Genomic DNA, 13,434 nt, shown 5'->3' with positions numbered 1-13,434 from the left:
ATATTCGGAGTAGCCTATATTTGTAGGGATTATTGTTTGTAATTCGTTACTATAAATAGTGGGTATATCAGATCAACTAGGACATCACAATCACACTCTCTACACTCTAACACTTGCTCTCTCGCAACTTTCACAAATTCATTGTAACACTTAGCGATCTGATCTATATCCTGCACTGTATCCTGAAGTTTAAAGCAATAAGAAGAACTAGGCAGCTGCGATTGTCAGCTCCCGAGGTTTTATGCCGGCGGTCTAGATTGATCAAGGGCTTTCCTCGTACATCTCGTGTCATTTACTTTACCTTTTTGCTCATTGTTTGATCGTAGATACAGCTCAATATCCTGAGCCGTATCCTGAACACTGTTTTTCCAAAGAACATAACCAGCATATTTTCAACACACTTTTTAGCACACTACCTCACTTAACTAATTTGATCACTTAATTGCTTCGGTAATTTTTGACCAAAACAAGCACCCAATTGCGGGATTCCACCTTTGACTGGTGATAACTTTGCTGCATGGAAGGATGCTCTCATGCTTACGCTTGGGCTGCTGGACTTTGATTATGCCCTAAGAGAGAATAAGCCAGCGGACCTTACTGCCACCAGTACTGCTGCTAAGCAGATAGTCCATGATAAATGGACTAGGTGTAACCGCATGTCTCTCATGTTCATGAAGCAGTCCATTCATAACTCAATCAAAGGAGCCATTCCTGATTCTGAAGATGCTAAAACCTATTTGGCTTATGTGGAGGATCAATTCAAGGGAACATCAAAAGCACACGCCAGTACTCTTATCCTCAAGCTGGTGACAACTAAGTATGATGGGAGGAGCGGCATTCGCGAACACATCATGATGATGCATGACATGGCCAATAAGCTGAAGGGCCTTGAGATGGAAATCAGTGATGGTTTTCTTGTTCACTTTATCATCACTTCGCTTCCTTCGTCCTATGAAGCATTCAAGATCAATTACAACACTCAGAAGGACAAATGGACGATGAGTGAGCTGATCGCTATGTGCGTGCAGGAGGAAGAGCGTATGAAGATGGATCGCACTACTGATGTTGCTAACTTCACCACCTCCAGCTCAAAGAAGAGGAAGAACTCTTATCAAAGAAAGGATGCTTCTAAGGTTCAAAAGCCAAATCCAAATCCTAATACAAGTGCATCTTCCAGCTCTAAGAACTCCTCAGGCAAACCCTATTGCAAGTTCTGTAAAAAGACAGGACATAAGCAAAAGGAATGCCCTGACTTCAAGGAGTGGCTGGCTAAGAAAGGTAACGTTTTTTTTCATGATACTTGAGTCCTTTAATTTAAATGTTCCTGCTAATTCTTGGTGGTTTGATTCTGGTTCTATGGTTCATGTTACCAATTCACTTCAGGGATTCCTTACAATCCGGAAGCTGGGAAGAAACCAAAAAACACTTAAAGTTGGGGATGATCGGGAATTAGAAGTGAAGGCCATAGGAACATTACAATTATTTTTGAAAACTGGTTTATGTATTAAACTTTATGATACCTTATATGTTCCTGAGGTAACTCAGAACCTTGTATCAGGACCAAAGTTAGACATGGACGGTTTTGTCGTTTCTCATGGTCATCGCAAACTCTCTATTCTCTATGATTCTGTTGTTTATGGTACTGGCATTCTGGATGGTGGTCTCTATAGATTAGAACTAGATGATAATTTTTCCAAATCTTTGTTGTCATATAATATAAATGAATCACTCACAAAGATGGAAAAGAAACAAATTCGAGACTTAGAGACTTCATCTATGTTGTGGCATCAACATTTAGGCCACATCTCAAGAGAACGATTAAATCGCCTCGTAAAGGATGAAGTCTTACCTCCTCTCGATTTCACTGATTTTGGAACATGTGTCAAATGTCTTAAAGGCAAAATGACATCAGCGAATAAGAAAGGTGCCACTAGGAGCTCTAATTTATTAGAACTCATTCACACTGACATTAGTGGTCCCTATCAAATCGCTGGCATCACAGGACATACTTCATTTATCACTTTCATTGATGATTATTCTCGTTACATGTACTTGTATCTTATTAAGGAAAAGTCTGAATCTCTTACAACTTTTAAAGATTATAAAGCTGAAGTTGAAAAGCAATTAGATCGTCAGATTAAAGTTGTGAGATCAGACAGAGGCGATGAATATTATGGAAGACATACTGATGTGGGTCAAGCTCCTGGTCCATTTTATGAGTTTTGTAAGGGCCAGGGGATTGTGAACCAATACACCATGCCTGGTACACCTCAGCAGAATGGTGTCGCTGAACGAAGAAATCGTACCCTTATGAACATGGTGCGCAGTATGTTAGCCAACACTAATTTACCATTATTCCTCTGGACTGAAGCGTTAAAAGCAGCTGTTCATATACTCAATAGAGTTCCTTCTAAGTCTGTCCCTAAAACTCCTTATGAACTTTGGACAGGGAGGAAACCGAGTCTTAAATATATGAAGGTATGGGGCTGCATTGCTGAAGCAAAACTCTATAATCCTTTCCTAAGGAAACTTGACCCTAAAACAGTTACCTGCTTCTTTATCGGGTATCCTGATCATTCAAAGGGTTATCGTTTCTATTGTCCTTCCCATGTCACCCGTATTGTTGAAACCAAGCGTGCTGCGTTCCTGGAGGATTTCAAGGTCAGTGGGAGCAGTACCAACCCTTACGAAGAATTGCAAGAAGTACAAGACGCGGGGGGAGAGACTCGTCGCTTACCATTACTCCGTTTACTCCTCTTGTACCCCATGCAACTGCACCTGAAGCCACTGCACAAATTCCATCTCCACAACCAGAACCCATTATACCTCATAACGAAGGCACATCAAATGCTCAAAACCAAGACAACGCTGAACCCGAAAATCAGCTCAGGAGGTCATCTAGGCAGAAACGGCCTACTAATTGGGATGATTATGTTACCTACCTGACTGAAATGGATGCTGGAAAGCTCAATGATCCTATCTCTTATAATGAAGCTATTAGCAGTGATCAGTCTTCTGAATGGAACAAAGCAATGATTGATGAGCTTGAATCCATGAAGAAAAATGACGTTTGGGATTTGGTAGAATTACCCAACGGTGTCAAACCTGTAGGTTGTAAATGGGTGTTCAAAACAAAACTGGATCCGAATGGGAACGTTGAACGCTACAAAGCGAGATTGGTTGCAAAGGGCTACACCCAGAAAGAGGGAATTGATTATCAAGAGACGTTTTCACCTGTCTCTCGTAAAGATTCATTAAGGATCGTTATGGCCCTAGTAGCTCATTTTGATTTAGAGCTGCATCAGATGGACGTCAAAACTGCTTTCCTTAACGGAGACTTAGACGAAGATGTTTACATGAAACAACCTGAAGGCTTTAAACCTGAAGGTCAGGAGCATCTAGTCTGTAAGTTGAAGAAATCCATTTATGGGTTAAAACAAGCATCACGTCAATGGTACCTCAAGTTTGATGAAGTCATGAAGAGGCAAGGTTTTATGAAGAATCAAGTGGATCAATGCACCTACCTCAAGATGAGTGGGAGTAACTTTACTATACTTGTCCTTTATGTAGATGATATTCTATTGGCAAGTAATAGTTTAGACATGTTGCATGAGTCGAAGCGGTTACTCTCGCATAACTTCGACATGAAGGATCTCGGAGATGCTTCTTACGTCATTGGCATCGAAATTCACCGAGATAGACACAAAGGGATCTTAGGATTGTCTCAAAAGACTTACATAGATCGTGTCCTTACACGTTACAACATGCAACAGTGCAAACCCTCCTTCGCTCCAGTAGTTAAGGGAGATGTTTTCGGTTCATTCCAGTGTCCGACAACAGAGGTTGAAAAGAAGCAAATGAGCCAGATACCTTACGCGTCAGTAGTCGGGAGCCTGATGTATGCTCAAGTCTGTACTCGCCCAGATATCGCTTATATTGCTGGAATGCTAGGCCGTTATCAGACTAATCCTGGCCTAGATCACTGGAAAGCAGCTAAGAAGGTCCTCAGATATCTGCAAGGGACGAAAGACTATAAACTGACTTATAGAAGAAGTGATCATTTAGAAGTGGTAGGTTATTCTGATTCTGACTTTGCCAAATGCAAAGATGACAAGAAATCCACTTCGGGCTACATCTTTATGTTAGCAGGCGGACCTATCTCATGGAAGAGTCATAAACAACAGTTAACTACAACTTCCACAATGATGGCAGAATACATTGCTGTTTACAACGCAACTTGTCATGGAATGTTGCTTAGAAATCTGATCACTGGACTCAAAATCGTTAATTCCATTTCTAGACCATTGAAGCTTTACTGTGATAACTCAGCTGCCGTTAGTTTCTCGAACAGTAACAGTTAGACTGGAGCTGGTTTATATCTCGATACAAAATATTTGTTCGTACGTGAACGAGTTGAGGAAAATAATCTTTGTATTGAGTATATTAGTACTAAAGATATGCTAGCGGATCCGATGACTAAAGGTCTCCCACCTAAAGTTTTCGAAGAACATGTAACGAATATGGGACTTACTAAAGACCTTATTTAATGGCATATTGTACTAGCTTATATTTTAATTAATAAAATTTCCTCAGTTTGATTTTGTATGTCTCTAACATATGTTCTGCCGGTGTAATGACATATAGACAAATATAAATACAAATCAGACGCTAAAGGGCTTATACATATTTTGATCGTAACTATTAGGTTTTAAATTGAGGCTATAGTATGATTAATGGGGGTCCTGAGTCGAATGATGATTCAACGGTTGTATTTCTCTGCTATAGTTCTTGGTTTAAAGCTAAAATGAGTGTTAACTCCTGGCTTGGCTTACCTAATACTCATGATAAATGATTACTCGGCTAAGTGGGAGAATGTGAGATTAAATATATTATTAATGTAATATTTAATCTTGTAGCCTTTATAATCATTTATATTATATTAGATCAAAATATATTAATAACCTATTAATAATTAGTTGGTAATTGTTGATGGACCATATTACCCTTATTAACTAATTGGGTTTCCTCTTGGGTGTATAAATAAGGGGCTTATTAGAGAGTTAAAGGGTTACACAGATTACATAATCACAAACCCTCATAACATCAAATTCGTCTCTCTCCCCATAACCGAAAATCTACCCTACTTTCGGTTCTTCACCATCATCACTTTACACCCTAAGGAGGAACCAGATCATCCTGACAATCATGTCGAACTCTATGGCTGCATCTCTGACTGGATTCTCTACCGGCCTGTCTGCTGTAACAGGTATGTTATTCATGTTTTCCATTATGTTTAAAACAGAACTGATCCAACACCATTAGGACGAACCGGACTATACGTGAACGGACATCTCTAATATGTCCATTCCTCATAACTTCGAGGACGGACCTCCATTTAAGTGCGTCTGGACGAATGACGTCATCTCAGTTGACCATTATAAATACCCCATCAAGTACAAAGCCAAGTACGATTTTCTGAACCTTCGTCCTTATTTTCTCTCTCTACTTTCTCTCTCTACCAATACTTATCCTCACGCCGGAGGGTGGTCGCAGAGGGGCCCTCTGCGGCGAGCCTAACGGTTTTCTGTTTTGCAGGACGATTCTCCAGCTCGTTTACAAGATCCAATCCCTCGATTACAGGCTCCGACCTAAACTCGATTCTTTGGTTCTTTAATTGGCGCCATCCGATTTCACAGCTCATAGTCCTTCACTTTGGTGAATTTCTTGAGCAACGAACTGATCTATGGCGGCCTCGAGTTCTATGAATTCGGGATCCATAGCTGTTAGTACGCAAACTACAGCATCAACAAGCGTTGTTTCCACAGTTTCAGCTCCTTTGAGCTCGGGACCAGGAACAACTTTGTCGTTCATATTAATTCCAACTTCGCAAACATCAGAGTTTGATGCGGAATTCCTTTCCAAAAACGCAAGTCTTCGGCGAAGGTTAAAAGCCCAACAGGCCAGAGATGAAGAGATCCTCGGTTTACGAACCAGGCTCTTCCATGATGAAACTCCGGTAAGGACTATGGGTCCCGTGATTTTCACCCCTCCTACTTTCTCCACAGTCGTTACTTCAGAAACTTATAATGGATATGTGCAGGGATCCTCCGGACCATCTCCAGCAATGACAACACGAAACGAAATGGAAATAGTTAATGATCCGGATCTCACTAAGCCATATCATCCGGTTTCCATGACTGCTAAGTCCAAATTCAGTGCTCGCATCACACACGCCAAGTTCCCTCCGAAGCTCAAAATGCCAACCACAGTAAAAAAATATGATGGTACCACTGATCCGGACGATCACATGTTTGACTTCGACGGGGCTGCACGTGTAGAACAATGGCCGATGTCGGCATGGTGCTTCATGTTCGCACAAACACTAACCGGAGCTGCTCGGGTGTGGTTTGATGCCTTGAACGAAGGAGAGATTAATGATTTTGAATAGTTCCGAAGGCTATTTCTCTAGAACTTTAGCCAACAAAGGCACTACTCCAAAGAAATCACTGAAGTTCACAACATCCCCGGAGAAAGGATGGGGAATCTTTGGATAGTTTCATCGACCGATTCAATTGAGAAAGTATGCAGATCAGTGGGGTAGTTGACCAGTTAAGGATCTTCGGATTCTGTCACGGTGTTCGGAATAACCAGTTGGTCAAAAAATTACACGAAAACCTCCCAAAAACAATGGAAGTACTCATGGAGCGAGCCAAAGCTTTCGCTCGGGGGAAAAATGCATGTAATCCAGCACCGGAGTCAGATCATAAGATGTCCTCCTGGAAGAAAAATGGTGGGTCTGTATTCGATAAAACTCCATCCGAAGTAGGGGACGACCACACCCTTACAGTAGAAACGATAGGCCTCAACGGGGAAGAAGTTCCGGATCAAGATTTTACAATCTATCGGATCTTTCCAAAACTCCCAGTGAATCCTCAGTGCCGAAGGAGCAAACTTCCCCGCCCCACCAAAGCTCCGAAATCCAGGCGACAAGAACTCCAAAAAATATTGTGATTACCATCATGCGCGAGGCCGTAATACAGACGATTGCTGGTCCTTAAAGCAAGAAATGGAAAAAGCAGTGCGGTCCGGAAAGTTGTCGCATTTGATAAAAGAAGTAAAAGAAGGAAAATCTTCAGGGAATTCGGCGGATAATCCAAACAACCAACCAGCAATCTGCATGATCAGGAAAGTAGATAACCAAGGCATTAAGCGGTCCAACCATCATATGGCCGTGTGGATGCAGCAACCGATCTCTTTCCCTCCAATTACCCCCGGAGAAATCAAAGACGGACCAATCATAGTGTCTGCGATAATAGCATGCCACAAGGTCCGGAGAATTTATGTTGCTAGCGGAAGTGCCACTGAGATCATGTACCAATAGTGTTTCCAACAGTTAGCTCCACAAACCAAAGCAAAACTGATACGAGTCTCTATGACGTTGGTAAGTTTCTCCGGAGAGGTGGTGCAGCCAATTGGGCAAATCACCCTGCCAACAACGCTGGGAGCCGGAAGCCTGGTCAGAACCGTTAACTTGACATACCTAGTGGTGGGAGCAAGGTCCGTCCACAACGTTATACTAGGGAGACCAGGGATGTGCGCTTTCGGTATTATCAGCTCTACCATTCCTGGGTCATTAAAGTCTCCCACCGAAGCAGGAGTAGCAACTTTACACTCCGAATCAACAATGTGCGTAGCGGAAATACGACAAAGCGAGGGTAATGTGCAACCTCCGGCCCTCCATACAGAGGAGTGGGCTATACATCCACATTTTCCGGAGCAAAAAATTACCGTTGGGGCCCAGCTCCCTGAACGTACCAAAAAACGGCTATGGAAGCTTCTATCTAGTTCGCTTGATGTATTTGCGTGGCAAACTTCTAACATGGTCGGTGTTCCTCGGTGTTTGGCTGAACACAAGTTGAAAGTATCACATCCAGCAAAGCCAATCGCTCAAGGAAAAAGAAACATGGCTCCAGCCCGTCACAAAGCCATCTCCGAGAATGTATAGAAACTGCTAAGCGCCGGAATTATCAGGGAAGTGCGGTATCAAACATGGGTCTCCAACCCGGTGATGGTAATGAAGAAAGACAAAACTTGGAGAATGTGCGTTGTTTTTTTCTGATCTGAACAACGCATGTCCGAAGGATTGTTACCCTCTGCCGGAGATCGATTTGAAGATTGATTCTCTTTCCAGCTTTCGCCTTAAATGCTTCTTGGACGCATATAAAGGTTACCACCAAATACAGATGGCTTTAGAAGATGAGGATAAGACGACGTTCATAACAAACGAAGGTCTCTTCTGTTATACCAAAATGCCGTTTGGGTTAAAGAACGCCGGAGCGACGTACCAGAGGTTGATGGATAAAGCGTTCAAAGATCAGATCGGAAGGAACTTAGAGATTTACATAGATGATCTAGTCATCAAAAGTCAAGCCGAAGATAACATGATCGATGACATACTCGAAACCTTTACTAGGCTTCGGAGTATCAACCTCAAGCTTAATCCCAAAAAATGTTCTTTCGGTTTAGAAGAAGGGAAGTTTCTGGACGTATGGATAACTCAATCCGGAATCCAGGCACACCCGGATAAGATCAAAGCGGTGATCTCCATGCAACCTCCTAAAACGGTCAAGGAAATTCAATCACTGAATGGTAAGTTGGTAGCTCTTCATCGCTTCGTCTCAAAATCGGCCGATTGAACTATTCCCTTCATGAATATATTGAAAAAACGAACTGGAAAGGGTCAAATAGAATGGACAACAGAGGCTGATTCTGCATTCCAGGAGTTGAAAGTTTGTCTTGGGTCTTTACCCACTCTGACCGCTCCAATCACCGGAGAAACCATCACTGTTTATCTCTCCGCTTCACATTTCGCCATCAGTGCAGTACTTGTGGTGCACCGGAACCAAGCACAAATGCCGGTTTACTACGTAAGCCGCATCCTAAAAGATTATGAAACTCGGTACCCGATGATTGAGAAATTGGCACTTGCATTGGTACATGCATCCATACGTCTCCGAAGGTATTTTCAGGCTTTCAATATAGAAGTACAGACCGACCTTCAGATCCAGCAAATTCTCAGAAAGCCGGAGGTCTCCGGACGTCTCACCAAATGGGCAATCGAACTTAGCGCTTTCGATATCACCTACCGAACTAGAGGTCCGGTAAAAGGTCAGGCTGTGGCAGATTTTCTTACGGAAGTACCGACCGGGGAAAGCACCAAAGAAAAGTCCGCCCTCCCGAGGGTATGGAACCTATATACAGACGGAGCTTCCAGTAAAGAAGGGTTAGGAGCCGGTTTAATTTTGATAGATCCGGAAGGAATAGAATATACTTATGCTCTGCGTTTTGAGTTTAAAACTTCAAACAATGAAGCGGAGTATGAGGCCCTTCTCGCAGGACTCCAAACCGCAGCTAAGGCTGGTGCAACCTCTGTACTGGCTCATGTTGATTCATTACTAATCGCCAACCAGGTCAGCGGAGAATACGAAGCACGAGAAGAAAACATGATCCGGTATCTAAGCCAAGTTAACAGTTTCATTTCCTCGTTTGACTCTTGCAAAATAGTTCACATACCACGGAGCAAGAACAAAAAGGCGGATGTTTTAAGCAAGCTTGCATCCGTAGCATTTTGTCACTTGTCCAAAGAAGTGTTGGTCGAAACTTTGCAAGCTCCATCCATCCAACAGACGGAGTCCGTTATGTCAATCTCCGTACAGGAAAGATCATGGATGACCCCGATCCTAGACTATCTGAAAGACGGCACACTCCTAGAGGAAAAAGCTCAAGCTCGGAAGCTAAAGGTAAAGGCATTACAGTATCAGGTTCACGATGGGAAACTCTATCGAAAGACCTTTTTAGGTCCGCTCCTAAAATGCCTAACACCGGAAGAGACCAGCTACGTCATAAGAGAAATTCACTGGGGAATATGCGGCATCCACTCCGGACCGAGGATGGTCGTAGCCAAAGCTATGAACGCCGGATATTTCTGGCCAGGTGTAACACCCTAGTTATTATTTAACATTTTTCGTATAATTTAAACTCATAATCATGTAATTACAATCACAATTATAATGAAAATACGGGCTTGTTAAAAACTTTTATAATTTAAGCGATATACATAATGTGATTTAATTCGCCGTTTAGAATAACGACACAACAACGTTGCGGAAGCTTTATTAAACATGTGTTCGGTTCCTCATCGAGCTTGACGCTTGATCTTCATCCGGGCTCTCAGCATACACCTGTGTTCAAAACCAACTCAACAGTTAGTTTTGATACTTTAAATAACGGTACCAATCAAGATAAATGATAATGGAAAGAAATCCCAAGGATAATCTCTTGATCCAAAACATTGCATTTCATGTTTGCCTCCACCGTAACTTACGGTGGCACCGTAAGTTACGGTGGTCTCTGTTTAAGACTTTCCCCACCGTAACTCAGGGGGAGACTGCCGTAAAGAGTTCAACTCCACCGTAACTTACGGTGACACCGTAAGTTACGGTGGTCCCTGTATTCAGCCTTTTCCATTTGCCGCTTAATGACACGAAAACTTTCGTATCTTTCTAATCGTTAGTCTGTTTGACCTACCGTTTCTTCCTACGTGTTTGTAATTTGATTCTCCATCATATGGAGTTAAAATCCGACATTCGGCTTAACAAAACTTAAGACTTTTAAATCTTCAGCTTATTACCCTTTTTACCAAATATTGACCCGTTCATGATTTTATCACACCAACTTGCTTATTTGATCTTTAAAATCATGAGGTTCATTATATCAATATCTCCTATCATATTACTCTCAAACCACGGGTTTCTTATATAATAAAATCCCGTTTACACTTAATTGCTTATTTTGACCCATTAAGAGTATTTAAGCACTTTTAGGCTCACAATCGCTTTTATTCTATTCTAGCATTGTAACCTATATTTCTTATATAGTATTCTTCCATCACAACTAATTGTGTGTTGGATTTAAAGTAGATATCTATGTGTTCCGAATTATACCCCTTGCAATATCATTTTACGGCAAAGACTCATAAGGAGTCTTTCGACCCAAGAATTACATTTTCACTACTCATACTCGTTCTAAGCTTTTGTTTAATCATAAGACTCGTTTCCAAACAACCTCTAAGGGTTGTTTGTTCAATTTAGCCTACAAGGGCGTTTTTGGTCGATTTTGGTCCTTCTTTTACAATGAAGGACTCTCACCAAATATTCGACCAAAATATCACTTTTAACTACAACATAAATATGCGTACCTGGCTCGGATCAACAAATAGACCCGATTTATGCCTCGCTTTTATTATCACACCATCAATGATGACGCAACTATCCGATTTGCTAATTAGTCCTGTTAACATAAGACTTGACGACCACATTAGTCGATATTGTCAAATGGTGTTATCACCACCATTCGACCCGTTTGGACTATATGCCCAACATTGTCTATTTAAATCAAAAACACCGTTTTTGATTTCCAATTTGTACATCATCCCATCCCGGGTTTTATAACCATACCCTTTTTCTTTTACACTCTTTTCTTGCAGTTTCAACCCATTTCGGCTTACGCCATGGGTATCCTTTTAACCATGATTTACATAAGTCAACACTTGACAATTTTCCAAATTTCCAATATTATTGTTTTCACGTTCATAAGTATCGAAATAACAAGCATTCTACATAAGTGTGTAAATTACACTTACCTTGCATCCGAGCTACGCTTTTCTTCTATGCTTGACTCGTTTGACCCGCTTTCACTCCAAGCTTCACCTAGCTTGTTTAAGCGCCAACTATTGTTCATCATTTACAAGGTGGTTAGATTAGTCATTAACAATCACGACTATACTACTTTCCTTATTTTCTTAGCCGAAACCACTTATTCGACTTCATCACTAGTTAGTTTGACTTTCTAAAGTCAACTACATTTAATCATATAATATGCACGATTAAGGCAAATCAACATTATGATTAGAACCCGTTTTATCCCATGTCTCATGAAATTAGTCAAGCTTGTCAATTACGCGTTTCACTTGAATTTCAACACTTTACTTCTCATTTAGGCATTTTAACAAACACCTAATGGGCATCATTCTACACTTTTGCTAACTAGTCCGTAATTAGTTATTTTTAGCAAGATTAACATCAAATTTCAACCCTCTATATCTAGTGTTCATGAACTACATCAAGAACTTATATCATAACAATCAATATTCATCAAATTAACAATCCGATCCGAGTGTTCATCATAACATACAAAAACCCATTTAGCACATAATAGGGTAATTATCAAATCCCTAGTTTTGACAACAATTCATCAAATTTTCTACTAGGGTTTGTTTCTAAACCAAGATATAATCATAATAACACTCATAGAATCAATATTCATTCCAGAATTTCGATTATGATTATTCATCATAATCTCAAAGTATCACCAAATCATAATTTTTAACATACCTTGTAATCCCCATGACTAGGTGATCTCGAATTTGTGTTCATGCAATGATTTGGCTCTTGATTTGGGCTTCAATTTGAGAGATTCTTGAGGGATTAAGGTTTTGAGCAAGAGAGCCCTTCTTGGCTCTGGTTGAAGTCGCAGACACACACACACGTATGTGTGTGTTTTGTTTATTAATTTGTTAAATTGAAACTTTAATTCAATTGTCCATGTCTAGTCCCTTCACTTTACACAAGTTATTTAAAGGGTAGCTTAACCACATTAGTTCTATTTTGTCAAGACATTAACTAACTAGGTTAATACTCCTAGTTACTTGGTGGGTTCCGGGAGCTAAAAACCCGTTTTATTTTAAGCCCCGTTGACTCGGGTTCTTATAAACTCAATTCCTTAATTCTTTGATTCGCTTGTATTTAAATTATTAGGATTTCTTATTAAATCCAAATATTTACCGGGTTATCTTTACTGCTAACGGTACTTTACCCATCTTTTGGTATTAACGGAGTATGATTACCAAACCCGTTTTAGGGGTGTTACAAGTCTACCCCCCTTAGAGAGGTTTCGTCCTCGAAACCTTTTATTACATAATTCATTGAGTTTAGACTCAGTGTATTTGAGCCAATAAGTCTTTTAATCAATATCTATACTTTTTTTAACCGATTTTTAGTATTACCGATAAGTACGATAACATCTTTTTGGTTACTAATTGTCTACATATCTCATGTGACATAGTGTAACTTCGAAATAACATAATCTCGTTCTTTCCACTAGTTTAGTTAACTTAGCGATATCCATCACTTTCATATACTATCGAATTCTTTATGAATCAGTTACTTTGACCCGTTTAAGGGTCTTTAGTGAAATATTTCACTTTTAGCAACTATTTCTTTTGTTTTCAAATTTATTGATTTGGTTCAGCTATACCGAATCTTCCGCTTACTAGCAAACCAAATTTCTTGATTTGAATTGGTGACCTTAACCGGT

At 40.6% G+C, this 13,434-nt stretch overlaps 1 protein-coding gene and 1 long non-coding RNA gene across 2 annotated transcripts; one reads left to right on the top strand and one right to left on the bottom strand.

The window, feature by feature from the left end:
- The first annotated feature begins 8,708 nt into the window (after positions 1–8,708).
- On the top strand, positions 8,709–10,007 carry LOC110923791. The gene has a single exon (XM_022167850.1). It carries the CDS (start codon positions 8,709–8,711, stop codon positions 10,005–10,007), a length of 1,299 nt encoding a protein of 432 aa, XP_022023542.1.
- Positions 10,008–10,064: 57 nt separating this feature from the next.
- Positions 10,065–12,570, bottom strand: LOC118489117. The gene is made up of 2 exons (XR_004886265.1): positions 12,453–12,570; positions 10,065–11,788 (listed from the first exon to the last, which is right to left on the bottom strand). It is a non-coding gene; the product is annotated as an uncharacterized LOC118489117 (long non-coding RNA).
- Positions 12,571–13,434: the final 864 nt, after the last annotated feature.

This window comes from Helianthus annuus, chromosome 17 (genome assembly GCF_002127325.2).
Source record: "Helianthus annuus cultivar XRQ/B chromosome 17, HanXRQr2.0-SUNRISE, whole genome shotgun sequence".
NCBI lineage: Eukaryota > Viridiplantae > Streptophyta > Magnoliopsida > Asterales > Asteraceae > Helianthus > Helianthus annuus.
This window is presented reverse-complemented; position numbering and strand designations above follow the sequence as displayed.